The sequence below is a fragment of the Prinia subflava genome, unplaced genomic scaffold, assembly GCF_021018805.1.
Source record: "Prinia subflava isolate CZ2003 ecotype Zambia unplaced genomic scaffold, Cam_Psub_1.2 scaffold_72_NEW, whole genome shotgun sequence".
NCBI classification, from domain to species: domain Eukaryota; kingdom Metazoa; phylum Chordata; class Aves; order Passeriformes; family Cisticolidae; genus Prinia; species Prinia subflava.
Window position 1 is genome coordinate 63,122 of NW_026961079.1, and position 24,449 is coordinate 87,570.

Sequence of the window (24,449 nt, forward strand, 5' to 3'; positions counted from 1 at the left end):
CGCCGGTGTCGCACCTGCTCCTCGCGCATGGCCTGCAGCTTCTTGGCCTTGCTCTGCCGGTAATACTCCATGATCATCATGGCCGCGTAGATCTTCCCCACCGTCAGGTCGGTGGCTGCGGGGACACGGGTCAGGGGGACCGCGGGGACAGCGGGGACAGCGCGGGGACAGCGCGGGGCGGCCCCTTACACTTGTGCGGGGTGACCAGCAGGTCCAGGTTTTTGGGGGACAGGTTGGGCCAGATGGCGATCATCTCCTTGCGCAGCTCCGCGTCCATCTGCTGCTTGTCGGCCCCGCCTGCGGGGACGCGCGGGTGGCACGGGTGGCTCCGGGCGTCCTCGGGGACCCGTGGGGACACCCCGAGCCCCTGTGTCCCCTTGTCGCCTTATGCCGCCCGTGTCTCCGGTCCCCCTGTGTCCCCAGGTGTCCCCCATGTCCTCGGGTGTCCCCAGGTGTCCCTGGGTATTCCCCCGTGTCCCCGGGTGTCCCCCGTATTCCCGGGTGTCCCCATGTCCCTGGTTGTCCCCCGTGTCCCTGGGTGTCCCCTCGTGTCTCTGGGTGTCCCCCTGTGTCCCCGGGTGTCCCCCTGTGTCCCCGGGTGTCCCCCCTTTGTCCCCCTGTGTCCCCCTGTGTCCCCTGGTGTCCCCCCGTGTCCCCTTTGTCCCCCCGTGTCCCCCGTGTCCCCCCGTGTCCCTGGTTGTCCCCCGTGTCCCCGGGTGTCCCCCCGTGTCCCCTTTGTCCCCCCGTGTCCCTGGTTGTCCCCCGTGTCCCCGGGTGTCCCCCCGTGTCCCCTTTGTCTCCCCGTGTCCCCCCGTGTCCCTGGTTGTCCCCCGTGTCCCCCCGTGTCCCCCGTGTCCCCTGGTGTCCCCCCGTGTCCCCTGGCTGTCCCCCCTTTGTCCCCCCGTGTCCCCCCGTGTCCCCCGTGTCCCCTTTGTCCCCCCGTGTCCCCCCGTGTCCCCGGGTGTCCCCCGTGTCCCCCGTGTCCCCCGTGTCCCCCGTGCCTTTGGCGATCTTGATGTCCAGCGCGGTGCGGATCAGCGCCATCAGGGTGGAGTTGAAGTGCACCGTGTTGTCATCGGCCACCGGCAGGTCCATGCGGAGCAGCCGCTGCGGGGGGGTCCCCAAATTGGGGGGGGGTCAGCGGCACCCCCGAACCCCCCGTGCCGGGGGGGCGGGGCTGAAGAGAAGGCGGGAGCCCCCCGCGCCCAGCGGGCGGGGGAAACTGAGGCACGACCCCTCCACCCCCAGCCCCCCACCCTCCCCCGGCCTCTCCCGCCTTCTCCCCACGGAATTCCCACTGGGGGGGGGGGGCGCGGCCAAGCGGGACCCCCAAAACTTTGGGGAGGGGGCGGCGCATGCGGCTCATGCAGCAGGAGGGGGGGCTCATTCCCAGTCCCATTCCAGAGGTTTTTTTGGGGTGCAAACCGGCATCCTCAGGGTGGGGGGGGGACACGTGCGGGGGGGGGGGGGGGGAGCGATGAGTTTGCCAGGCCTCAGCCCCCAGCCCCCTCCCAGCTCCAGGGGCCCCCCAAAAAGAGAGCGGCCCCCCCCGACCCCCCCATGCAGCCCCGCGGGGGGGGGGGGTGCAGAGCAGGGGGTGGGAGCGAGCGATGCCAGGGGGGAAACTGAGGCACGGACCCCCCATGCCCGACCCCCCCACGATGCAGGACCCCCCCCCCACCCCACGATGCAGCTCCGGAGCCCCCGCGGTTCGGGGGGGGCGGGGGCCGTGCAGCAGCCGGGGGGGCCGGGGGGGGCTCACTGCGGGGTGGAGGGGGGGGGCTGGGAGAGGGGGGGTCCCTAAAAATGGGCGGCCTGCAGGGGACCCCCGAAATGGGGGCAGGGCCTCAAGGGGGGGCCCCAAATAGGGGCAGGGGGGGGCTGGGTGAGGCCTTTGGGGAGACCCCAAAAGGAGATCGGGGGGGCTGAAATGGGGAGGGGGGGGCGCTGAGCCCCACAGGGGACCCCAAAGAGGGGCTGGGGGGGCTGGGGGAGCCCTTTGGGGGGGCTCTTGGGGTGGGGGGTGCTGAGTCCCATGGGGACCCCAAAAGGGGGGGGGCGGGGGGGGTCTCGTCGCTCCCTTCGAGGAGACCCCAAAGGAAATCTCGGGGGGGTCTTTGAGGGGTCCCGCTGAGCCCCAGGGGGACCCCAAAACCCCTTCGGGGTGGGCGCGGGGGGGTCGTGGCGGGGTTTGGGGGGGAACGGGGGGCGCGTCTTACCCAGCCCGTCCGGGGGGGGCTCAGCAGGGCCCGGCGGCCGCAGGAGGGAAAAAAACACCAAAAAAAAAAAACCAAAAAAAAAACCAAAAAAAACGAAAAACACCCCAAAAGTGCGGCCGGGGGGGGCCGGGGCGGGGGCGCCCCCGGGGGGGTTATTCTACCTTATAGGCCACGCGGGGGGGGCAGCTGGCCCCCAGCCCCAGCGGCGGCGACATGTGCCGCAGCATGTCGTACATGTCGGCGAGGGTCAGGCGGCCCCTGGGGGCGAGAGAGGGGGGGGGACACACCGGGGGGGTTACAGCGGGCCGGGGGGGCGACACCGACCGAGGAGAAATTCCGGGAGGAGAGGGGAAAAAAAATAAAATAAAATGAAATGAGATGAAGTGAAGTGGAAATGGGGGAGAGGAAAAAAAATAAAATAAAATAAAATAAAATAAAATAAAATAAAATAAAATAAAATAAAATAAAATAAAATAAAATAAAATAAAATGAGATGGAAATGGGGGAGAGGGAAAAAATAAAATAAAATAAAATAAAATAAAATAAAATAAAATAAAATAAAATAAAATAAAATAAAATAAAATAAAATAAAATAAAATAAAATGAGGTGGAAATGGGGGAGAGGGAAAAAAAAGAAAGGAAAAAAAAAGGAAAAAAAAAAAGGAGGTGGAAATGGAGAAGAGGAAGAAAAAAGAAATAAAAAGGAAAAAAAAAGGAAAAAAAGGAGATGGAAAATGGGGGAGAGGAAAAAAGAAAAAAAAAGGAAAAAAAAGGAGATGGAAATGGGGGAGAGGAAAAAAAAAGAAATAAAAAGGAAAAAAAGAAAGGAGATGGAAATGGAGAAGAGGAAAAAAAAAGAAAAAAAAGGAAAAAAAAAGGAAAAAAAAAAGGAGATGGAAATGGAGAAGAGGAAAAAAAAAGAAAAAAAAGATAAAAGAGATGGAAAATGGGGGAGAGGAAAAAAGAAAAAAAAAAGAAAAAAAAAGATGGAAATGGGGGAGAGGGGAAAAAAAAAAGAAAGGAAAAAAAAGGAAAAAAAAAAGGAGATGGAAATGGAGAAGAGGAAAAAAAAAGGAAAAAAAGGAGATGGAAAATGGGGGAGAGGAAAAAAAAAGAAAGAAAAAAAAGGGAAAAAAAAGGGAAAAAAAGGAGATGGAAATGGAGAAGAGGAAAAAAAAAAGAAAGAAAAAAAGGAAAAAAAAAAGGAGATGGAAATGGAGAAGAGGAAAAAAAAAGAAAAAAAAAGGGAAAAAAAAAGGAAAAAAAAGGAGATGGAAATGGAGAAAAGGAAAAAAAAAGAAATAAAAAGGAAAAAAAAGGAGATGGAAATGGAGAAGAGGAAAAAAAGAAATAAAAAGGAAAACAAGGAAAAAAAGGAGATGGAAATGGAGAAAAGGAAAAAAAAAGAAATAAAAAGGAAAAAAAAAGGAAAAAAAAAGGAAAAAAAAAGGAAAAAAAGGAGATGGAAAATGGGGGAGAGGGAAAAAAAAAAAGAAATAAAAAGGAAAAAAAGGAAAAAAAAGGAGATGGAAATGGAGAAGAGGAAGAAAAAAGAAATAAAAAGGAAAAAAAAAGGAGATGGAAAATGGGGGAGAGGAAAAAAAAAGAAAGAAAAAAAAGGAAAAAAAAAGGAAAAAAAAAAGGAGAAGGAAATGGAGAAGAGGAAAAAAAAAGAAATAAAAAGGAAAAAAAAGGAAAAAAAAGGAAAAAAAGGAGATGGAAATGGGGGAGAGGAAAAAAAAAAGAAAGAAAAAAAAGGAAAAAAAAGGAAAAAAAAAAGGAAAAAAAAAGGAAAAAAAGGAGATGGAAAATGGGGGAGAGGGAAAAAAAAAGAAGGAAAAAAAGGAAAAAAAAAAAGGAAAAAAAAAGGTGATGGAAATGGAGAAGAGGAAAAAAAAAGAAATAAAAAGGAAAAAAAAGGAAAAAAAGGAGATGGAAAATGGGGGAGAGGAAAAAAAAAAGAAAGAAAAAAAAGGAAAAAAAAAAAGGAGATGGAAATGGAGAAGAGGAAAAAAAAGGAAATAAAAAGGAAAAAAAAAGGAAAAAAAGGAGATGGAAAATGGGGGAGAGGAAAAAAAAAAGAAAGAAAAAAAAGGAAAAAAAAAAAAGGAGATGGAAATGGAGAAGAGGAAAAAAAAGGAAATAAAAAGGAAAAAAAAAAGGAAAAAAAGGAGATGGAAAATGGGGGAGAGGAAAAAAAAAAGAAAGAAAAAAAAAGGAAAAAAAAAGGAAAAAAAAGGAGATGGAAATGGAGAAGAGGAAAAAAAAAGAAATAAAAAGGAAAAAAAAAGGAAAAAAAGGAGATGGAAAATGGGGGAGAGGAAAAAAAAAAGAAAGAAAAAAAAGGAGAAAAAAGAAAAAAAAAGGAGATGGAAATGGAGAAAAGGAAAAAAAAAGAAAAAAAGGTAAAAAAAAGGAGATAGAAAATGGGGGAGAGGGAAAAAAAAGTAAAAAAAGATAAAAGAGATGGAAAATGGGGGAGAGGAAAAAAGAAAAAAAAAGAAAAAAAAAGATGGAAATGGGGAAGAGGGAAAAAAATTTAAAAAAATTAAAGAGATGGAAAATGGGGGAGGAAAAGAAAGAAAAAAAAAGATGAAAAATGGGGAAGCGGAAAAAAAAAAGGAGAAAAAAAGGAAAAAAAGGGAAAAAAAAAGGAAATGGAAAATGGGGGGAGAGGGAAAAAAAAGCGCCAAAAAAAAAAAAGAAAAAAAAAAGAAAAGGAAATGATAATAAATGATAATTAAAACAATGATAAAAGGTAAAAATGGGAAAGGGGTGGGAATTGGGAAGAGTAAAAAAAATGGGAAGCGAGAACGGGGAAAATGAAAGGGAGGAAAAGGAAAAAATCGGGGGAGAATGGAAATGAAAATGGGAAAAAATCATAAAAATAACAAAAGGTGAAGGCAGGAAAGAAAAAATGGCAAAAGGAAGGAAAGGAGAGGAAATCAAAACCGGGAAAAACTGAAAAGGAAAAAAATCAAAATGAGAAAATGAAAAGTAATTAAAAACAAATAGTAGCGATAATAAAGAATCAGGTAAATAAAAATAATAAAAGGTAAAAAATAACAAGAATAAAAAATGAAAATAATAAAAAGTAACGATAATAATGACAATAAAAATAAAAATTATTTTTATTGCTATTATTTTTACTTTTTATCATTTTGTTTTTATTTCTGTGTTATGTTTTCTTTTTATTATTTTTATTGTTAGAAAGCAAAAAAAAAAAAAAGCACCAAAAGAAGGAATAAGAAAAGCAATAAGGAAAGATAAAATAGCAAATGAAAATCTAAAATATAAAGATATAAAAACATCAGAATAAAATGCAGTGATAAATCCGAAAATATAAAAAGTAATAAAAATTTTAATAATTAGTAAAATAAGAAAAATAGATTGAATCATGGAAAGCAATAAAATAGGAAAATAATATAATAAAACGAATGTAACAAAAATAATATGACACTTCTACATTTGAAACAATGAAAAATAATAAAAATTAATTAAAACCAACGAGAACAAAAAGTTATAAGGATTACGAGAAAAAAGACAATAATTAAATGATTAACAATAATTATGCAATGAAAATGATAAAGGCGAGAAGGAAAAAAAAAGAATACAGAGAAAAAGAAGAAAGGAGAATAAAAAGAATAAAGAGAATGAAAAAAAAACCGGGGTCACAAAAATAATTAAATAATCAAAAACGCCATAAAACTAATGATAAATAACTGAAAAATAATTAAAAACCCGAAAATAATTAAAGAAAGAAAATGAATTAATAAAGATTTTAATTTAATAATTAAACAATTAAATAAGAAAATAGGAAAAAAATAAGAAAAATAATTTAATAATTAAAAGAATTTAATAACAAAAGTATTTTAATAATTAAATTAAATAAATAACGAAAAGAATTGAACAACGAATTATTTTGATAAATAAATTAAATAACGACAATAATTTAATAATTAAAATAATTAAATAACGAAAATAATTAAATAACGAAAATAATTAAAGAAATAAAATAATTAAAGAAATAAAATAATTAAATAACGAAAATAAATAAATAAATAAATAAATAAATGATTGAATTACAACAATAAATAAATAACGAAAATAATGTAATAATGAAAATAATTAACGAAAATAAATACGTAACGAAAATAAATAAATAAAACAAACAATTAAATTACGAAAATAATTAAATAACGAAAATAAATAAATAAAACAAACAAATTACGAAAATAATTAAATAATGAAAATAAATATATAACTAACTAACTAACTAAATAAATAAAATAATTAGATTACGAAAATAATTAAATAACGAAAATAAATAAATAACGAAAATAAATAAATAAATCAAATAACGAAATTAAATATATAACGAAAATAAATAAATAAAAATAATTAAATTACGAAAATAATTAAATAACGAAAATAAATATATAACGAAATAAATAAATAAATAAATAAATAAAAACCATTAAATTACTAAAATAATTAAATAACGAAAATAATTAAATAACGAAAATAAATATATAACGAAAATAATTAAATAACGAAAATAAATAAATAAATAAAATAATTAAATAACGAAAATAATTAAATAACGAGAAAACCGAACAGATGAGGATAACTAATTAAGCAGCAGCGGTTAATTAAAGCAGCGACAGGAGCGGTTCGGAATGAACCGAGCGATGCCGGGACAGAACCGCAGAGCCCGAACCGAGGCCGGGCGGAATTTCCCCGGGGGGGGGAGGGGGTGGGGAGGGGTGGGGGAGGGGAGCGGGGGGTGCCCCATGCCGGGGGGGCCGCGGGCAGCGGGGGAGGGGCGGGGGGGGCTCCATGCCGGGGTCCGGCGGGCCGGGCGGGGGGGTATATAAATATACGGGCTGTATATGTATATACGGAATTAATTCTCCAGGGAAGCGCATTCCAGCCCCGGGGGGCGCGGGGGGCGAACCTTGCAGGCCACCCTATGCGGGCATTTCTTGCCCAGCCCCAGGGGCGGGGAGATCACGCGCAACAAACTGTACATGTCGCGATAGTGGATGCGCCCGCTGCAAGAGACACAGGTTAGCGGGGGGCGGGACCCCCGGGACCCCCCGGGATCCCCCCGGGCCCGGCAGGGACCCCCGGGACACACCCGGGACCCCCGGGACACCAAGGGACACCCCCGGGACCCCCCCGGGAACACCCCGGGCCCGGCAGGGACCCCCGGGACCCCCCGGGATCCCCCCGGGACACACCCGGGACCCCCCGGGATCCCCCCGGGCCCGGCAGGGACCCCCGGGAACAACCCCGGGCAGGGCCGGGCCGGGACCCCCGGGACACCCCCGGGACCCCCGGGACCCCCCCGGGCCCGGCAGGGACCCCCGGGACACCCCGGGAACACCCCCGGGACACACCCGGGACCCCCCGGGACCCCCCGAGAACACCCCCGGGCCCGGCAGGGACCCCCGGGACACACCCGGGACCCCCGGAAACCCCCGGGACACCCCCGGGACACCCCCGGGAACCCCCGGGACCCCCCCGGGCCGGCAGCGCCGCCCCCGGCGCGGGAGAGGCGCCTTAGTGGGGGATGGGGAGGTTTGGGAAGCAGAGACCCCCCCGAGACCCCCCCGGGATGGGGAGGGGGTGACAGAAACCCCCAGGACCCCCCCCCGAGGGGATTTGGGCACCACAGACCCCCCCGGGGACAATTCGGGCTCCAGGGACAGCCCGGGACCCCCACGGGGCCACTTCAGGTTGAGGGGGGGGGGTGAAAGTCCCTGGGACCCCCACCCAGGGACCCCCGGGGGGGGCCCAGAGGACTCGGGGGGGTCCCGGTCACCTTTTCTGCCCCGGGGACGGGGTGGGGGGGACGCGGCCCCTCCGCCGTGTCCCCGGCGCTGGGAGGGGCCCGCGGGGGGGATGCGGGGGTGTCCCTGCCCGCCCCCCGCGCCCCCCGCGCCCCCCGCGCCCCCCGGGGGGGTCCTTACCAGGCGGCGGGGTCGTACTCGGCCCAGACCCGCACGTACTCGTCCAGGTGGTGCGGGCCCAGGATGGACGAGTCCCGCGTCAGGTACTCGAAGTTGTCCATGATGACGGCGACAAAGAGGTTCAGCATCTTCGGGGGAGGGGGCGCGGGGGGGGTCAGGGGCGCCCACACCCCCCAGAGCCCCCCCGGAGCCCCTCAGGAGCCCCCCCTGAGCCCCCCCGGGCTCGGCGGAGGGAGAGGAAGGAGGTGAGGAAGGAGCGGAGGTGCGGGGTGTGGGGAGGGGGCTTCTGTGGGTGTGGGGACTCCCCCGGGGGTGTGGGGAGGGGGCTCCCGGGGGTGCGGGGACCCCCTTGGGGGTGTGGGGAGGGGGCTCCAGGAGGTGTGGGGACCCCCTTGGGGGTGTGGGGACCCTCCTGGGGATGTGGGGAGGGGGCTCCAGGAGGTGTGGAGACACCCCCGGAGGTGTGGGGACCTCTCCGGGGGTGTGGGGAGGGGGCTCCCGGGGGTTTGGGGACCCTCCTGGGGGTTTGGGGACCCTCCCGGGGGTTTGGGGACCCTCCCGGGGGTGTGCAGACCCCCCCGGGGATGTGGGGAGGGGGCTCCCGGGGGTTTGGGGACCCCCCCCGGGGGTTTGGGGACCCTCCTGGGGGTGTGGGGAGGGGGCTCCCGGGGGTGTGGGGACCCTCCCTGGGGTGTGGGGACCCTCCTGGGGGTGTGGGGAGGGGGCTCCCGAACGTTTGGGGACCCTCCCGGGGGTTTGGGGATCCCCCCGGGTGTGTGGGGAGCGGGCTCCCGGGGGTGCGGGGACCCCCCCGGGGCTGTGGGGACCCCGCCGGGGGTGTGGGGAGGGGGCTCCCGGGGGTTTGGGGACCCTCCCGGGGTTTTGGGGACCCTCCCGGGGGTTTGGGGACCCCCCCGGGGATTTGGGGACCCTCCCGGGGATGTGGGGAGGGGGCTCCCGGGGGTTTGGGGACCCCCCCCGGGGTTTTGGGGACCCCCCGGGGGTTTGGGGATCCCCCCGGGTGTGTGGGGAGGGGGCTCCCGGGGGTGTGCAGACCCCCCCGGGGATGTGGGGAGGGGGCTCCCGGGGGTTTGGGGACCCCCCCCGGGGGTTTTGGGGACCCCCCGGGGATGTGGGGACCCCCTTGGGGATGTGGGGACCCTCCCGGGGTTTTGGGGACCCTCCCGGGGTTTTGGGGACCCTCCCGGGGGTTTGGGGACCCCCCGGGGTTTTGGGGACCCCCCGGGGGTCTCACCAGGAAGGAGCAGAGGAAGATGAAGGACACGAAGTAGAAGTAGGCGAACTCGTTGCCGCACTCGTCCTCCTTGATGCCCGAGTTCTCGTCGCACGGCTTCCCGCTGAGGCACGACAGCATGATCTCGTGCCACGCCTCGCCGGTGGCGCTCCTGGCGACAGGGGACACGCCCGTCACCGCCACGGCCGCGGGGACACCGCGGGGACACCGCGGGGCGGCTCTCAGGGCGCGGGTGGCACCGGGGTGGCACCGGGGTGGCACTGGGGTGGCACTGGGTACCTGGGTGAGTACTGGGGTGGCACTGGGATTACATCAGGGGACGTGAAGGGATGGCACTGGGTGGCACTGGGTACCCAGGTGACACTGAGGTGGCACTGGGATTATGCCAGGGGAGTTTCTGAGGTGGCAGTAGGTACCTAGGTGACACTGGGATAGCACTGGATGGCACTGGGGTGGCCCTGGATGATACTGGGTACCCAGTGGGTGGCACTGGATGACACTGGGTGGCACTGGGGTGGCACTGGGATTACATCAGGGGACGTGCTGGGGTGGCCCTGGGTACCCAGGTGACACTTGGGTGGCACTGGATGACACAGGGGTGACACTGGGGTGGCCCTAGGTACCCAGGTGACACTGGGTGGCACTGGGATGGCACTGGGGTGGCAGTGGGTGACACCAGGGGCTCACCTGAAGAGCAGCATCAGCGCCTGGAAGAAGGTGCGGAAGTTGTTGTGCTGGGTGATGGCCGACTCGTCATCCTCCTCCTCGATCCCGATGTTCCCAAACACCTGCGGGGAGGGCCGGGGGTGTCACCTGCACCCGGGGGTGTCACCTACACCTGGGGGCATCACCTGCACCCAAGGGGGCGTCACCTGCACCCAGGGGTGTCACCTGCACCCAGGGGTGTCACCCGCACCCGGGGGTGTCACCTGCACCCAAGGGTGTCACCTGCACCCAGGGGTGTCACCCGCACCCAGGGGTGTCACCCGCACCCGGGGGTGTCACCTGCACCCAGGGGTGTCACCCGCACCCGGGGGTGTCACCCGCACCCGGGGGTGTCACCTGCACCCAGGGGTGTCACCTGCACCCGGGGGGGCCTCACCCGCACCCAGGGGCGTCACCTGCACCCAGAGGTGTCACCTGCACCCAGGGGTGTCACCCGCACCCAGGGGTGTCACCTGCACCCAGGGGGGCCTCACCTGCACCCAGGGGTGTCACCTGCACCCGGGGGTGTCACCTACACCTGGGGGCATCACCTGCACCCAAGGGTGTCACCCGCACCCAGAGGTGTCACCCGCACCCGGGGGCGTCACCTGCACCCGGGGGTGTCACCTGCACCCGGGGGTGTCACCTGCACCCAGGGGTGTCACCTGCACCCGGGGGTGTCACCTACACCTGGGGGCATCACCTGCACCCAGGGGTGTCACCTGCACCCGGGGGTGTCACCCGCACCCAAGGGTGTCACCCGCACCCAGGGGTGTCACCCGCACCCAGGGGTGTCACCTGCACCCGGGGGGGCCTCACCCGCACCCAGGGGTGTCACCCGCACCCAGGGGTGTCACCCGCACCCAGGGGTGTCACCTGCACCCAGGGGTGTCACCCGCACCCGGGGGTGTCACCCGCACCCAGGGGCGTCACCTGCACCCAGGGGTGTCACCTGCACCCGGGGGGGCCTCACCCGCACCCAGGGGTGTCACCTGCACCCAGGGGGGCCTCACCTGCACCAAGGGGTGCCACCTGGACCCAGAGGTGTCACCTGCACCCGGGGGTGTCACCTACACCCAGGGGGGCCTCACCCGCACCCGGGGGTGTCACCTGCACCCAAGGGTGTCACCTGCACCCAGGGGGGCCTCACCTGCACCCAGGGGTGCCACCTGGACCCAGAGGTGTCACCTGCACCCAGGGGTGCCACCTGCACCCAGGGGTGTCACCTGCACCCAAGGGTGTCACCTGCACCCTGGGGACCTCACCTGCATCCCGATGATGGCGTAGATGAAGAAGAGCATGGCGATGAGCAGGCACACGTAGGGCAGGGCCTGGGGGCACAGCGGGGCCGGTCACGGGGGCCGGGGGTGACCCTCGGGGGGGCACTGGGGGGCACCGGGGGTGACCCTCGGGGGGCACCGGGGGCACCTTGAAGGACTGCACGAAGGTCCAGAGCAGGATGCGGATGGTGTAGCCCTGGCGCAGGAGCTTGATGAGCCGGGCGGCGCGGAAGAGCCGCAGGAAGCTCAGGTTGATGAAGTTGTTCTGGGGGGGCACAGGAGAGGGGGTGAGGGGGGAAGGGGACCCCGGGAAGGGGGCCGGGGTCGGGAGGGGGCGGCGGTGCCCACCTACCCCGAACTCTGTCACCAGGATGTCCGTGATGCTGCCCAGCACCGTCACGAAGTCGAAGACGTTCCAGGCGTCGCGGAAGTAATTCTGCGAGAAGGGAGGAGGGGATGTGGGGGTCCCGGAGCTCGGGGTACCCCCGAACTGCCCCCCAAAATCTCGGGTGGAGCCCCCTATCTGGGACACCCCGTGACAGATCTGGGGTGCTCACCCCAGGAGGCCCCTGGGGTCCCCTGAGGTTTTGGGGTCCTCTGGGATCCCCTCATGCCTTGGGACCCCCCCCGCCGTGTCCCCAGGGTGCCCTGGTGGTCCGGGGGTCCCCCCAAGCCCGGGACCCCCGTACCAGGACACCGAAGGCCATGATCTTGAGGAGACACTCGAGGGAGAAGAGGGAGGTGAAGACGTTGTTGAACATCTTGAGGACGTTCTCGTAGGTGTCCGAGGCGTCGTAGAACTGCGGGGACAGCGCGGGAGGGTGGGGACAGGGGCGCATGGCGGGCTGGGGGTGGGCCCGGGGGGCAGGGACAGGTCCTGGGGGGACAGGGACAGGTCCTGGGGGCGAGAATGGATCCCAGGGGTGATCCTGGGGGGACAGGGACAGGTCCTGGGGGGAGAGGGACAGGTCCTGGGGGGGAGAATGGATCCCAGGGGTGGTCCTGGGGGGACAGGGACAGGTCCTGGGGGGACAGGGACAGGTCCTGGGGGGACAGGGACAACTCCCAGCGGGGACAGAGGTGCAGGACAAAGCTGGGTCCAGCAATGGATCCAGGGAAGGACGGGCAGGGCACAGAGGGGACAGAGCAGGACAAACCCCGAGGGGGCAGGACCTGAGGAGGACCCGGAGGGCTCAAGGGGGGCTGACAACAACCCCTGGGGGGCTCCCCGGCCCCCCCAGCGCCGTCCCTGCCCACCTTCATCATGAGCACGATGGTGTTGAGGGCGATCATGGCCATGATGGTGTACTCGAAGGGCGGGGACACCACGAACTGCCACATGCGGTACTGGAAGCTCTGGCGGTTCTGGGGCATGTGCCGGGTCAGCGGTTTGGCGCTGATGGCGAAGTCGATGCAGGCTCTCTGCGGGTGGGGGGACACGCGGGGGTCACCCGGCCCGGCGCGGGCCCCCGGCCCCAGGAGGGAGCGCCGGGCCCCGCGGGGGCCGCACCTCGTTCTTCTCCAGGCTGTACTCCTCCATCATCTTGTCCCCCTGCTCCTGGAAGGTGATGATGATCAAGGCCACGAAGATGTTGACGAAGAAGAAGGGGAAGACGACGAAGTAGACGACGTAGAAGATGGACATCTCCATGCGGTACCCGGGGCTCGGCCCCTGGTTCTCGTACGTGGCGTCCACCGAGTGCTTGAGGACCCTGCGGGGCGGGAGCGGGGCGGGGACGGGCTGGGGGTCCCGCTGGACCCCCCCCAGACCCCTCCGGGACCCCCAGCCCCAAACCCCCGCGGCCTTACTGCGGCCACCCCTCGCCGGTGGAGACGGTGAAGAGCGTGAGCAGCGCCCAGAGCACGTTGTCGTAGTGGAACTCGTACTTCTTCCACTCGCGCTTCTGCGCCTTCACCTCGTTGTCCTTCTCGTAGACCAGGTACTCGCCCCTGCCCGGGGAGGGGCGGTGGGCGCGGGCCGGGCGGGGGGCGCGGGCCCCTCCCGGCCGGGCCCTACCTGCAGTCCTTCTCGAACTCCTTGGACTCGTCCGTGCAGTAGAAGAATTTCCCCTTGAAGAGCTGCACGGCCACCACGGCGAAGATGAACATGAAGAGCATGTAGACGATGAGGATGTTGAGGACGTTCTTCAGCGAGTTCACCACGCAGTCAAACACGGCCTGGGGAGGGGGGAGGGAGGGAGGGGGGGTCAGCACCGCTGGCTGGGACCCCCCAGATTCTCCCCCGGTGGGCGGGGAACTCCCCCCGGAGCCCACCTTGAGCTTGGGCAGCCTCTTGATGGTCTTCAGGGGCCGGAGCACGCGGAGGACGCGCAGGGACTTGATGGTGTTGATGTCCTTCCCTTTGCTGCTGCCACTGGGGGGGCGAGCGGGGGGCGTGGGACCCCTGGCGTGACCGGGACCCCCCCCCGGAACCCCGGCAGGACCAGGGGTGGTCCCACCCCCTCCTCCCGCCCCTCCCTCCCCTCCCCTCCCTCCGGGCTGAGCCCGCCCCCTTCCACCCCCCCATGACGTTTGCCTGAGGCGGTTTTGGGGGGACAGGGGAGGGAATTTGGGGAGGGGGAGCGAGGCACGACCATGAGCACGAGGAGAGGACGAGGACGGAGACGAAGGCAGAAGGATTTACCGTGAGCTGCTCCTGCGGCGGAGGCAGAGGAAGCGGAGAGACAAGGCACGGTCAGAGCCCCCCCCCGGCACCTCCGGGCCCCCCCGAGGGCGGGGGGGACCCTCGGGGCAGCCCCACCTCCCGGGAGGTGCTCGGGGTCTGCTCCGGGTTTACTCCCCCGTGACCCGGGGGCTGCTCGGTCTCACGGGAGATGCTCAGCCCAGGCTTGGGGGCTGCTCAGTTACTCGGGGGATGCTCAGCCTTAACTCAGGGGATGCTCAGCCTTAACTCAGGGGATGCTCAGCCTTTACTCAGGGGATGCTCAGCCTTTACTCAGGGGATGCTCAGCCCAGGCTTGGGGGCTGCTCAGTTACTCGGGGGATGCTCAGCCTTTACTCAGGGGATGTTCAACCTTTACTCAGGGGATGCTCAGCCTTTACTCTGAGGATGCTCAGCCTTTACTCTGAGGATGCTCAGCCTTTACTCTGAGGATGCTCAGCCTTTATTTTAAGGCTGCTGAGACACTTGGGGGGTCCTCACCCTTCGCTCGGGGGATTCTCAGGGGTCTCTCGCCCCTTCCTAGGGGCTCCCTCACCCCTTCCTAGGGGGTTCCTCCTCCTCGCCTGCGACACCGACACGGGGACGGTGACAGGACGACACAGACGCGGTGACAAAGCTGGACGGACGTCAAGCGACAACAGAGAGCGCGGGCAGGGGGACAGGCCCCCCCTTGTCCTCCACCCCCCGCGTGTCCCCCCCGGGCACTCACGTGAAGGCAAAGGCCACCAGCGCCCCGCTGACCACGATGAAATCCAGAATGTTCCACAGGTCCCGGAAATAGGCACCTTGGTGAAGCACCAGCCCCAGATCCACCATCTGCGGGGGCAACGGGGGCGGTCAGGGGGCTCCGGGGGGACCCCCCCGCCCTGCGGACCCCCCCGTGCTCACCTTGATCACCATCTCGAAGGTGAAGACCCCCGTGAAGACGTAATCGAAGTAGCGCAGCACCTGTGGGGGGTGGGCCAAGGCTGGGACAGTCCTAGGACCCCCCGAGCCCCCCCAGTACCCCAGGACGCCCCCGAGCCCCCCCAGGAGCCCCCGAGGCCGCCCCAGCACCCCAGCACCCCCCTGAGCCCCCCAGCACCCCCCTGAGCCCCCCCAGCACCCCAGGACCCCCCCCTGAGCACCCCAGGTTTCCAACATCCCCCTCCCCTTGTGGCCGCACTCATTCTCTCAGAGCTGCCACCCACTTCAGGAGTTATTTTGGGGTCCCCCGCCCCGGGATCAGGGTGTCCCCTCCCTGGGGGTCCCCGAGGGCGGTGGTCTCACGTTGTTGCGGGGGGCGTTGGGCTGCACGGGGTCCTCGGCCGCCAGCGCGATGCTGCTCATGGCGATGACCATGAGGATGCACATCTCGAAGTAGCGCAGGTTCACGATGTAGTGGCACAGCCGCCGGAACCTGCCGGGGACACGGTGACCCCCGGGCCTCCCCGGGACCCCCCGGGACCCCCCCGGGCCTCCCCGGGACTCCCCCCTCCCGGGCCCCGCCGCTCCCCCCCTGCTCACGGGTTGGTGGTGGAGAGGATGAACATGGAGCTGTAGGGCACCATGGGCTTGGGGCCGTTCTCGTCCTGCCCGTCGCCTTCCTCCTCCTTCTTCTCCTCCTCCTCCTTGCGCGGCAGCGGCTCGGGGTTGGCGTTCCTGTTCACTGCGGGGGCGGCGCCGTCAGGGCCCCCCCGAGCACCCGAATCACCCTCAAACCCCTGATCCTCCTCATCCTCTGACCCCCCTGGGAGTCCCCACATGTCCCAGACCCCCCCAGACCCCTCCAGACCCCCCCAGACCCCCCCAAGACCCCCCAGACTCCCCCAAACCTGCGTGGGCCGCCCTACCTTGGACCAGGGCGTTGCTGGGGGGCGGCGGGAAGGGCGGTGGGATGTCCACGGCCGTGTGCTCCGGCTTGCCCCCGCCCTTGGAGGGGTTGTTGGGGGGGCCGGGGTTGGTGACCACCAGGCTGTTTTCGGGGGGCGGGGGGTTGGCAGTGGGGGGTGGCCGGCGGGGGGGGCCGGCGGGGGGGCAGGGGGTGTGGTTGCCCATGGCGGGGGGCGCGGGGGGCTCGGCCGTGGCCAGCTTGTTGTTCTTCATGTTGTCGATGTCCTCGGCCACGGGGGGCTCCCGGCGCCCCAGGTCCTGCTGGATGGGGCGGGTGGTGGAGAGCGTGGGGCCCGACGGCGCCGGGGGCGGCTGCGTCTCCCTGGGGGGGCGCAGAGGGGCTCAGAGCGGACCCCCGGCACCCCAAGAACCCCTCCAGGGAGCCGGGAACGCCCAGAGATGCTGGGTTCTCTCTTGGGATCCTCCCTGCCCGGAGGGTCCCACCAGCTCTGGGGGGCTCCCACCAACCCTCGGGGGTCCCTCCCGCACCCTCACCTCCTCCGCCGGTGCCGCCGCTCCTTGTCCTCCCTCCTGCCCTCGCCGTCGTACCCGGGCGGGGGCCCGTGCCGGTGCCGCCGCCGCCTCTCGCCGTCCCCGTGCTCCCCTTCGCCCTCGCCCCGCGGCGGCCGCCCCCCTTCCCGGTGCCGCGGCCGCCGCTCGGGCCTGGCGCCCTCCTCGCCGTCCTCGGGCCCGCGCCGGTGCCCGCGGTGCCGCCGGTGCTCCCGCTCGGGCGGGGACCCTGCGCGGCCGTCGCGGCTGCGGTGCCGCCCTTTGGGCCGCTCGCCCTCGGCGTAGCCGCGCTCCTGGCTGGGCTCCCGCTCCGGCTCCCGGCTGCTGCTGCGGGGCCGGCGGCTCCCGGGGGCTCCCGCGGGCTCCCCGGGCCGGGGGCCGCCGCCGTGCTCGGGGTATCGCGGCTGCTGCCGGCGCGGCTCCTCGGCGCGGAGCGGCCCGAAGCGCGGCTCGCCCGGGGGCTCCCCGGGACGCGTCTTGTTGGTGTTGTTGTTGCGGTTCTCCTGCGGGTCCACCACCAGCGGCCGGTCCAGGTGCGTTTTCATGTCGGGGCGCAGGTGGCGGGCGTAGGGCACCTTCCAGCGCTCCTCGGGGTCCAGCTCGCTGTAAAGCGCCTCCCGGCTCGCCAGCAGGTTCTGCTTGCGCAGCTCGCTGGTGCGCTGCTCCCACACCGACTTGGAGGATTTCTGGTTCTTCTGCTGCTCCTTCCTGCGGCGCCGGGGGCGGGAGTGGGTCGGGAGGGTGCGGAGGGGATGGGGCCGGGATGGAGGCGGGGGTGGGGATGGGATGGAGCCGGGACAGAGCGGGGATGGGGCGGGGATGGAGTCACGGATGGATCTGGGGTGGAGCCAAGATCGATCCGCAGATGGAGCTGAGATGAAGCCGGGATGGAGCCGAGGAAGGAGCCAGGATGGACCCAGGGACGGAGCTGGGATGGAGCCGGGGTGGATCCGCTGAGGAAGGATTCGGAATGGACCCAAGGACGGAGCCGGGGTGGGCCTGGCCTGGCTCTGGGATGGCTCCGGGGACGGATCCGGGCCGATCCCGGCGGGCTCGGGGCACTCACATGGTGATGTTGGCTGCGGACAGCGGGCTGACCTCGGCCACCTCCTTCGCCTTCTGCAGCGCCAGCTTCTGGTTGGCGGCTTCCTCCTCCTCCTGCTCATCCTGCAAAGCCCCAGCGCCACTTCCAGCCCGGCTCCGAGAGCCCCCAGACCCCCCGGGACCCTCCAAAGCCCCCGGACCCCTGACCTTGGTGAGCTCCTGCGCGTTGGCCAGGTTGTCCACAGCGATGGCCAAGAAGACGTTCAGGAGGGTGTCTGGGAGCCGAGTCAAGGCAAAGCGGGGACCAGGGCAGCCCCTCCCCTCCCAGGACTCCCCCCGAGCCCCCCGGGACCCCCGGGACCCCCGGGACCCCCAGAATACAGTTGCCAAAGAGCGTGAGGACAATGAAGTAGACGGAGAAAACCATCCCGCCCTTGACGCCGCCCTGAGATTTGATCCCGTCGTACATCACCGCGTTCCAGTCTTCTCCCGTCAGGATCTGGGGGGAGCGAGGAGCCCTGGGGGCAGTGGGGACCCCCCCACGAGCCCCCCGCCCCCTCGGGACCCCCCCGGGGGCGGGGCCTACCTGAAACACCGTCATTATTGCTGCTGGGAAAGTGTCGAAATTGGTGGGAGGGGTCCCGTCGTCAAAATTGAACCTGGGGGGGAGTTTGGGGGGGCAGCGGTGGGAGCCCCACCAGCACCGGGTGCCCCCCAAGCAGGGACCGGGGGGCACAGGGACCCCCTCCCCCAGCTCTGGGAACTGGGGGGGGGCACACCCCGGGGGACCCCATTTCCCCCCCGGTCACTCACTGTCCCCCGAAGAGCTGCATCCCCAAAAGGGCAAAGACGACGATGAAGAGGAAGAGGAGGAAGAGGAGGCTGATGATGGATTTCATGGAGTTCAGCAGGGACACCACCAGGTTCCGCAGGGAAGCCCAGTACCTGCGGGGACAGCGCCGGGCTGTGGGGGCGTGGGGGACGTGGGGGGGACACGGGGACACGAGGACACACGGGGGGACACTGGGGGACACGGGGGGACGTGGGACTCACTTGGTGACTTTGAAGATGCGCAGTAACCTGAGAGCTCGCAGCACGCTGATCCCAAAGGATGTTCCCGGCTTCACAACAGCCCAGATCACCTCGAAGATGCTTCCGATGATAACCTGGGAGCGGAGGGTGTTCCTGGATCATTCCCGTCCCATCCCATCCCATTGTCCCATCCCGTCCCACCCCATCCCATCCCACTGTCCCATTCCCACCCCATCCCAGTATCCCATTATCCCATCCCCGTTATCCCATTATCCCATCCCATTATCCCACTCCCACCCCATCCCATTATCCCATTCCCATCCCATTATCCCATTCCCACCCCATCCCATTATCCCATTATCCCATTATCCCGTTATCCCATTATCCCATCCCATTATCCCATTATCCCATCCCATTATCCCAGTATCCCATTCCCACCCCATCCCATTATCCCACTATCCCATCCCATTATCCCGTTATCCCATCCCATTATCCCATCCCAGTATCCCATTATCCCATTCGCACCCCATCCCATTATCCCATCCCCGTTATCCCAGTATCCCATCCCATTATCCCATCCCCGTTATCCCATTATCCCATCCCAGTATCCCATTATCCCATCCCACCCCATCCCATTATCCCATTATCCCATCCCAGTATCCCATTCCCACCCCATCCCATTATCCCGTTATCCCATTCCCACCCCATCCCATTATCCCGTTATCCCACCCCATTATCCCATCCCATTATCCCGTTATCCCATCCCATTATCCCGTTATCCCATCCCATTATCCCAGTATCCCATCCCAGTATCCCATTATCCCATCCCAGTATCCCATTATCCCATTCCCACCCCATCCCATTATCCCGTTATCCCATCCCATTATCCCGTTATCCCATCCCATTATCCCGTTATCCCACCCCATTATCCCATCCCATTATCCCATTATCCCAGTATCCCATTATCCCATTATCCCACTGTCCCATCCCTCCCGTCCCCTCCCGGGCTCACGGCACAGTCGAAGCAGTTGAAGGACGAGTGGAAGTAAGGCCGCGTCCCCAGCCCGTACATTTTTATAAACATTTCGGACATAAAGAGTCCCAAGAAAATGAATTCTGCATAGTCTGGGGAGGGGGGGACACAGCAGTGAGGGGGGGCACCCCAGGGGGTCCCGGGGGTCCCATGGGCTGGGGAATCCCAGGAGAGGGGGGGTCCCAAAAGCTGAGGGGGGGTCCCATGAGCTGCAGGGGTCCAGGGGGCTCTGGGAGTCTTGGGGAGGGTCTGGGGGGCTCTGGTGGGTTCTGGGGGACTCCAGTGGGTCTGGGGGGGCTCCAGTGGGTTCTGGGGGACTCCAGTGGGTCTGGGGGGGCTCCAGTGGGTCTGGGGGGGCTCAGGTGGGCTCTGGTGGGTTCTGAGGGACTCCAGTGGGTCCGGGGGGACTCCAGTGGGTCTGGGGGGGCTCCAGTGGGTCTGGGGGGGCTCCAGTGGGCTCTGGTGGGTTCTGGGGGACTCCAGTGGGTCTGGGGGACTCCAGTGGGTCTGGGGGGGCTCTGTGGGGCTCTCCCCGGGGCTCTGGGGGTCCGGGATGACTCCCAGAGGGTGTGGGGTGGCCGTGGTGCCCGATGGCATCACACAGAGAGCCGGGGCGAGCTCCGGGGGGCTCGGGGGTCCCTGGGGGGCTCCATGGGGGTCGGGGATCTCTGGGGGTCTCTGGGGAGCTCCGGGGATCTCTGGGGGTCCCTGGGGGTCCCTGGGGAGCTCAGGGGGTCTCTGGGGGGTTTCTGGGGGTCCCTGGGGAGCTCCAGGGGGCTCGGGGGTCCCTGGGGGGCTCCATGGGGGTCGGGGATCTCTGGGGGTCCCTGGGGAGCTCCGGGGATCTCTGGGGGTCCCTGGGGGTCCCTGGGGAGCTCAGGGGGTCTCTGGGGGGTTTCTGGGGGTCCCTGGGGAGCTCCAGGGGGCTCGGGGGTCCCTGGGGAGCTCCGGGGGGCTCGGGGGTCTCTGGGGGTCCCTGGGGAGCTCCGGGGATCTCTGGGGGGTCTCTGGGGGTCCCTGGGGAGCTCAGGGGGTCCCTGGGGGGTCTCTGGGGGTCCCTGGGGGGCTCCGGGGCCGGGGCTGACTCACAGAGGAAGTCGGAAAGCCAATCTGGCTGGTCGTAGTGAACGATAGCAACACACAGGGTGTTGAGGGCTACCAGACTGAGCACGGTCCAGTAGAAGGCCTGAGTTTTCACCATCCGCCGGATGTGGAAGCGCATCCGCCGCTCCCGCTTGTGGAAGAAGGTGGCGTTCTCCAGCTTGGCACTTTTGAGGCTGGCACGGGCGAAGGGGGACCCTGCGGGGCCCGGCACGTCACCCCAGACTGTCCCCGTGTCACCCGTGTCACCCACCGCCCCCCAAAGCACCCCCGTGTCACCCCAGGCTGTCCCTGTGTCACCCCTGTCACCCACTGCCCCCCAAATCATCCCCCTGTCACCCCAGGCTGTCCCCGTGTCACCCGTGTCACCCACTGCCCCCCAAAGCACCCCCGTGTCACCCCAGGCTGTCCCCGTGTCACCCGTGTCACCCACCGCCCCCCAAAGCACCCCCGTGTCACCCCAGGCTGTCCCCGTGTCACCCGTGTCACCCACCGCCCCCCAAATCATCCCCGTGTCACCCCAGGCTGTCCCCGTGTCACCCGTGTCACCCACTGCCCCCCAAATCATCCCTGTGTCACCCCAGGCTGTCCCCATGTCACCCGTGTCACCCACCGCCCCCCAAAGCACCCCCGTGTCACCCCAGACTGTCCCCCTGTCACCCCAGGCTGTCCCCGTGTCACCCGTGTCACCCATCGCCCCCCAAATCATCCCTGTGTCACCCCAGGCTATCCCCGTGTCACCCGTGTCACCTACCGCCCCCCAAAGCACCCCCGTGTCCCCCGTGTCACCTGCCACCCCCCAGAGCACTCCCTGTCACTTCAGGCTGTCCCTGTGTCACCTGCCACCCCCCAAAGCACCCCTGTGTCACCCCAGGCTGTCCCCCTGTCACCTGTGTCACCCACCGCCCCCCAAATCATCCCCCTGTCACCCCAGGCTGTCCCCGTATCACCCAGCACCCCCCAAACCATCACTGGGGCACCCCCGGACCCCCGGGCTGTCACCCCAAACCACCCCCACCCATCCCCCCACCCTCTCTGCCCCCCCATCCCCTCCAGGCGCCCCCTCCCCCCCGATGTCACCCACCCATGGCCGCGATGTCCCCCAGCTGCTCCTCGCCCTCCTCGGGGCTCAGCAGGTCCGTCTTGCTCCTCTTGCTGGTGGCCCTCCGGAGAGCTCCCGCAGGGGGGGACAGGGGGGCGCCGTCAGCCGGGGGGTCCCGGGGGCGCCCCCGGGCCGGGCGGGGCGGGGGGCTCAGGGGGCTGCTCACTTACCATCGAAGGGGCGCCGGGGCTCGGCCTCGGGCTCGTCCTCGGCCAGGATCACCTCTTCTGAGGGAAAGCGGGGGGCTCAGGGGGGCTCAGAGGGGCTCAGGGGGGTTCAGGGGGCTCAGGGGGGCTCAGGGGGGCTCAGGGGGGCTCGGGGGGGCTCGGGGGGGCTCGGGGGGCTCAGGGGGGCTCAGGGGGGCTCAGGGGGGCTCAGGGGGGCTCAGGGGGCTCAGGGGGCTCAGGGGGGCTCAGGGGGGCTCAGGGGGGCTCAGGGGGGGCTCGGGGGGCTCAGGGGGGCTCAGGGGGGCTCAGGGGGGCTCAGGGGGGCTCAGGGGGCTCTGGGGGCTCAGGGGGGCTCAGGGGGGCTCAGGGGGCTCAGGGGGGCTCGGGGGGCTCAGGGGGGCTCGGGGGGCTCAGGGGGCTCAGGGGGCTCAGGGGGGCTCAGGGGGGGCTCGGGGGGCTCAGGGGGGCTCAGGGGGCTCAGAGGGCTCAGGGGGGGCTCGGAGGGCTCAGGGGGCTCAGGGGGCTCAGGGGGGCTCCAGAGGGGCTCAGGGGGGCTTGGGGGGGCTCGGGAAGCTCAGGGGGGCTCAGGGGGGCTCTAGAGGGGCTCAGGGGGCTCAGGGGGCTCAGGGGGGCTCGGGAGGCTCAGGGGGGCTCAGGGGGCTCAGGGGGGCTCAGGGGGCTCAGGGGGCTCAGGGGGGCTCCAGAGGGGCTCAGGGGGGCTTGGGGGGCTCAGAGGGGCTCGGGGGGCTCAGAGGGGCTCAGAGGGGCTCAGGGGGGCTCAGGGGGGCTCAGGGGGGCTCAGAGGGGCTCAGGGGGCTCAGAGGGGCTCAGGGGGGCTCAGGGGGGCTCAGGGGGGCTCAGGGGGGCTCAGGGGGCTCAGAGGGGCTCGGGGGGGCTCAGAGGGGCTCGGGGGAGGTGGGCTCGGGGGGGGGAGAGGGCTTGGGGACCCCTGGGAGAGGGACCTTGGGGTATTTGGGAGCATTGGGAGGGTTTGGAGAGGGCTGAGAGGGGGGTTAGGGGGGACTTTGGGGGTCCGGGGGGTTGCTGAAGGGGGTTGGGTGATCCCGGGGGTCCCCAGAGGGCGCTTGGAGATCCTGGGAGGGGTCGGAGAGGGGTTCGGGGGGCTTGGAATGCGTTGGGAGGGGGTCAGGAGGGTTTGGGGATGGTTGGGAAGGGGCTGGGAGGGTTTGGGGGGATCTCAGAAGTCCCCCGGGTGCGTTGGAGGAGATTTGGGGGTGCTTGGAGGGGATAGGGGGGATTTGGGATGGGCTGAGGAGGATTTGAGGGGTCCCAGAGGGTCGGAGGGGGTTTGGAGAGGATTTGGGGAGGGGTCCCAGAGGGTCCGTGAGGGTTTGGAGAGGATTTGGGGAGGGGTTTCGGGGGGGTTTGGGGAGGTTTGGAGAGGATTTGGGGAGGGGTTTCGGGGGGGTTTGGGGGGGTTTTTGGGGGGTTTGCGGTGTGCCAAGGGCCGGGGTGGGGTCACAGAGAAGGGGGCGTTTTCAGGGGGGGGTCGGGAGGGTTTTGGGGGCGGTCGCGACCCTCACCCGCCTTGGAGATCCACTCCATGTATCCGTTGAGCTCCCGCTCGATTTGCTGCTGCCGCCGCAGCTTGAGGAACGCCCGGCGGTTCTCCACCCGCTCCCGCTCTTTGGCAAACTCCCTGCGGCCGCCCCCGGTCAGCGCCGGCCCGGGGGGCGCCGAGGACCCCCCCCCAGAGCCCCCCCCTCAGAACCCCCCCCTCAGAACCCCCCCCCCAGAGCCCCCCGGAGCCGCTTACCCGGACAGGACCCCCAGCACGAGGTTGAGCATAAAAAAGGAGCCGATGATGATGAGGGGGATGAAGTACAGCCAGTTCCAAGTGTTCCCTGAGGCGTCGTTGCTCTGGGGAGGGGGCGGGGGGGGTCCCATGAACCGGGGAATGCCCGGAATTGGGGGCGCCCCGTGACCCGGGGGGGTCCCCTGAGCTGGGGGGGTCCCAGGGGATCCCCTGAGCTGGGGGGGGTCCCCTGGGGTCACATCGTGTGGGGGGGGGACACCGAGGGGGACAAGAGGGGACAGACCCGGGAGGGGCCAGGAGGTGACTCCAGAGGGGACCGGGCAGCACCGGGCGGGCACCAGGAGGACACCGGGAGGCACCGGGAGGCACCGGGCGGGGAAGGGAGGGCACCGGGAGGCACCGGGCGGGCACCAGGAGGGCACCGGGAGGCACCGGGAGGCACCGGGAGCCAGCGGATGGGCACCGGGCGGGCACCGGGCGGGCACCGGGAGGCACCGGGCGGGCACCGGGAGGCACCAGGCGGGAACCGGGAGGCACCGGGAGGCACCGGGAGCCACCGGGCGGGCACCGGGAGGCACCGGGAGGCACTGGGCGGGCACCGGGCGGCACCGGGAGGCACCGGGAGGCACTGGGCGGGCACCGGGCGGCACCGGGAGGCACCGGGCGGGGAAGGGAGGGCACCGGGCGGGCACCG

The 24,449-nt window shown here is 61.9% G+C and overlaps 1 protein-coding gene across 1 annotated transcript in view; it reads right to left on the bottom strand.

The window, feature by feature from the left end:
• The window catches only part of CACNA1A (calcium voltage-gated channel subunit alpha1 A), a 39,135-nt gene that overhangs the window by 6,044 nt on the left and 8,642 nt on the right, over positions 1–24,449 (bottom strand). Inside the window, exons 7-40 of the mRNA XM_063389190.1 lie at positions 23,756–23,859; positions 23,523–23,638; positions 21,982–22,035; positions 21,794–21,883; positions 20,698–20,907; positions 19,588–19,700; positions 18,597–18,709; positions 18,357–18,488; positions 18,130–18,202; positions 17,925–18,042; positions 17,751–17,818; positions 17,566–17,666; positions 16,485–17,207; positions 15,950–16,311; positions 15,624–15,765; positions 15,387–15,516; positions 15,006–15,065; positions 14,827–14,933; positions 13,709–13,808; positions 13,452–13,612; positions 13,244–13,384; positions 12,945–13,146; positions 12,692–12,856; positions 12,124–12,234; positions 11,787–11,870; positions 11,583–11,699; positions 11,420–11,485; positions 10,137–10,237; positions 9,450–9,600; positions 8,195–8,322; positions 2,381–2,477; positions 1,002–1,107; positions 190–297; positions 15–115 (exon numbers count right to left, since the gene is read on the bottom strand). Of these exons, the coding sequence (XP_063245260.1) occupies positions 15–115; positions 190–297; positions 1,002–1,107; positions 2,381–2,477; positions 8,195–8,322; positions 9,450–9,600; positions 10,137–10,237; positions 11,420–11,485; positions 11,583–11,699; positions 11,787–11,870; positions 12,124–12,234; positions 12,692–12,856; positions 12,945–13,146; positions 13,244–13,384; positions 13,452–13,612; positions 13,709–13,808; positions 14,827–14,933; positions 15,006–15,065; positions 15,387–15,516; positions 15,624–15,765; positions 15,950–16,311; positions 16,485–17,207; positions 17,566–17,666; positions 17,751–17,818; positions 17,925–18,042; positions 18,130–18,202; positions 18,357–18,488; positions 18,597–18,709; positions 19,588–19,700; positions 20,698–20,907; positions 21,794–21,883; positions 21,982–22,035; positions 23,523–23,638; positions 23,756–23,859 (4,755 nt within the window). The remainder of the gene's footprint in view (positions 1–14; positions 116–189; positions 298–1,001; positions 1,108–2,380; positions 2,478–8,194; positions 8,323–9,449; positions 9,601–10,136; positions 10,238–11,419; positions 11,486–11,582; positions 11,700–11,786; positions 11,871–12,123; positions 12,235–12,691; positions 12,857–12,944; positions 13,147–13,243; positions 13,385–13,451; positions 13,613–13,708; positions 13,809–14,826; positions 14,934–15,005; positions 15,066–15,386; positions 15,517–15,623; positions 15,766–15,949; positions 16,312–16,484; positions 17,208–17,565; positions 17,667–17,750; positions 17,819–17,924; positions 18,043–18,129; positions 18,203–18,356; positions 18,489–18,596; positions 18,710–19,587; positions 19,701–20,697; positions 20,908–21,793; positions 21,884–21,981; positions 22,036–23,522; positions 23,639–23,755; positions 23,860–24,449) is intronic.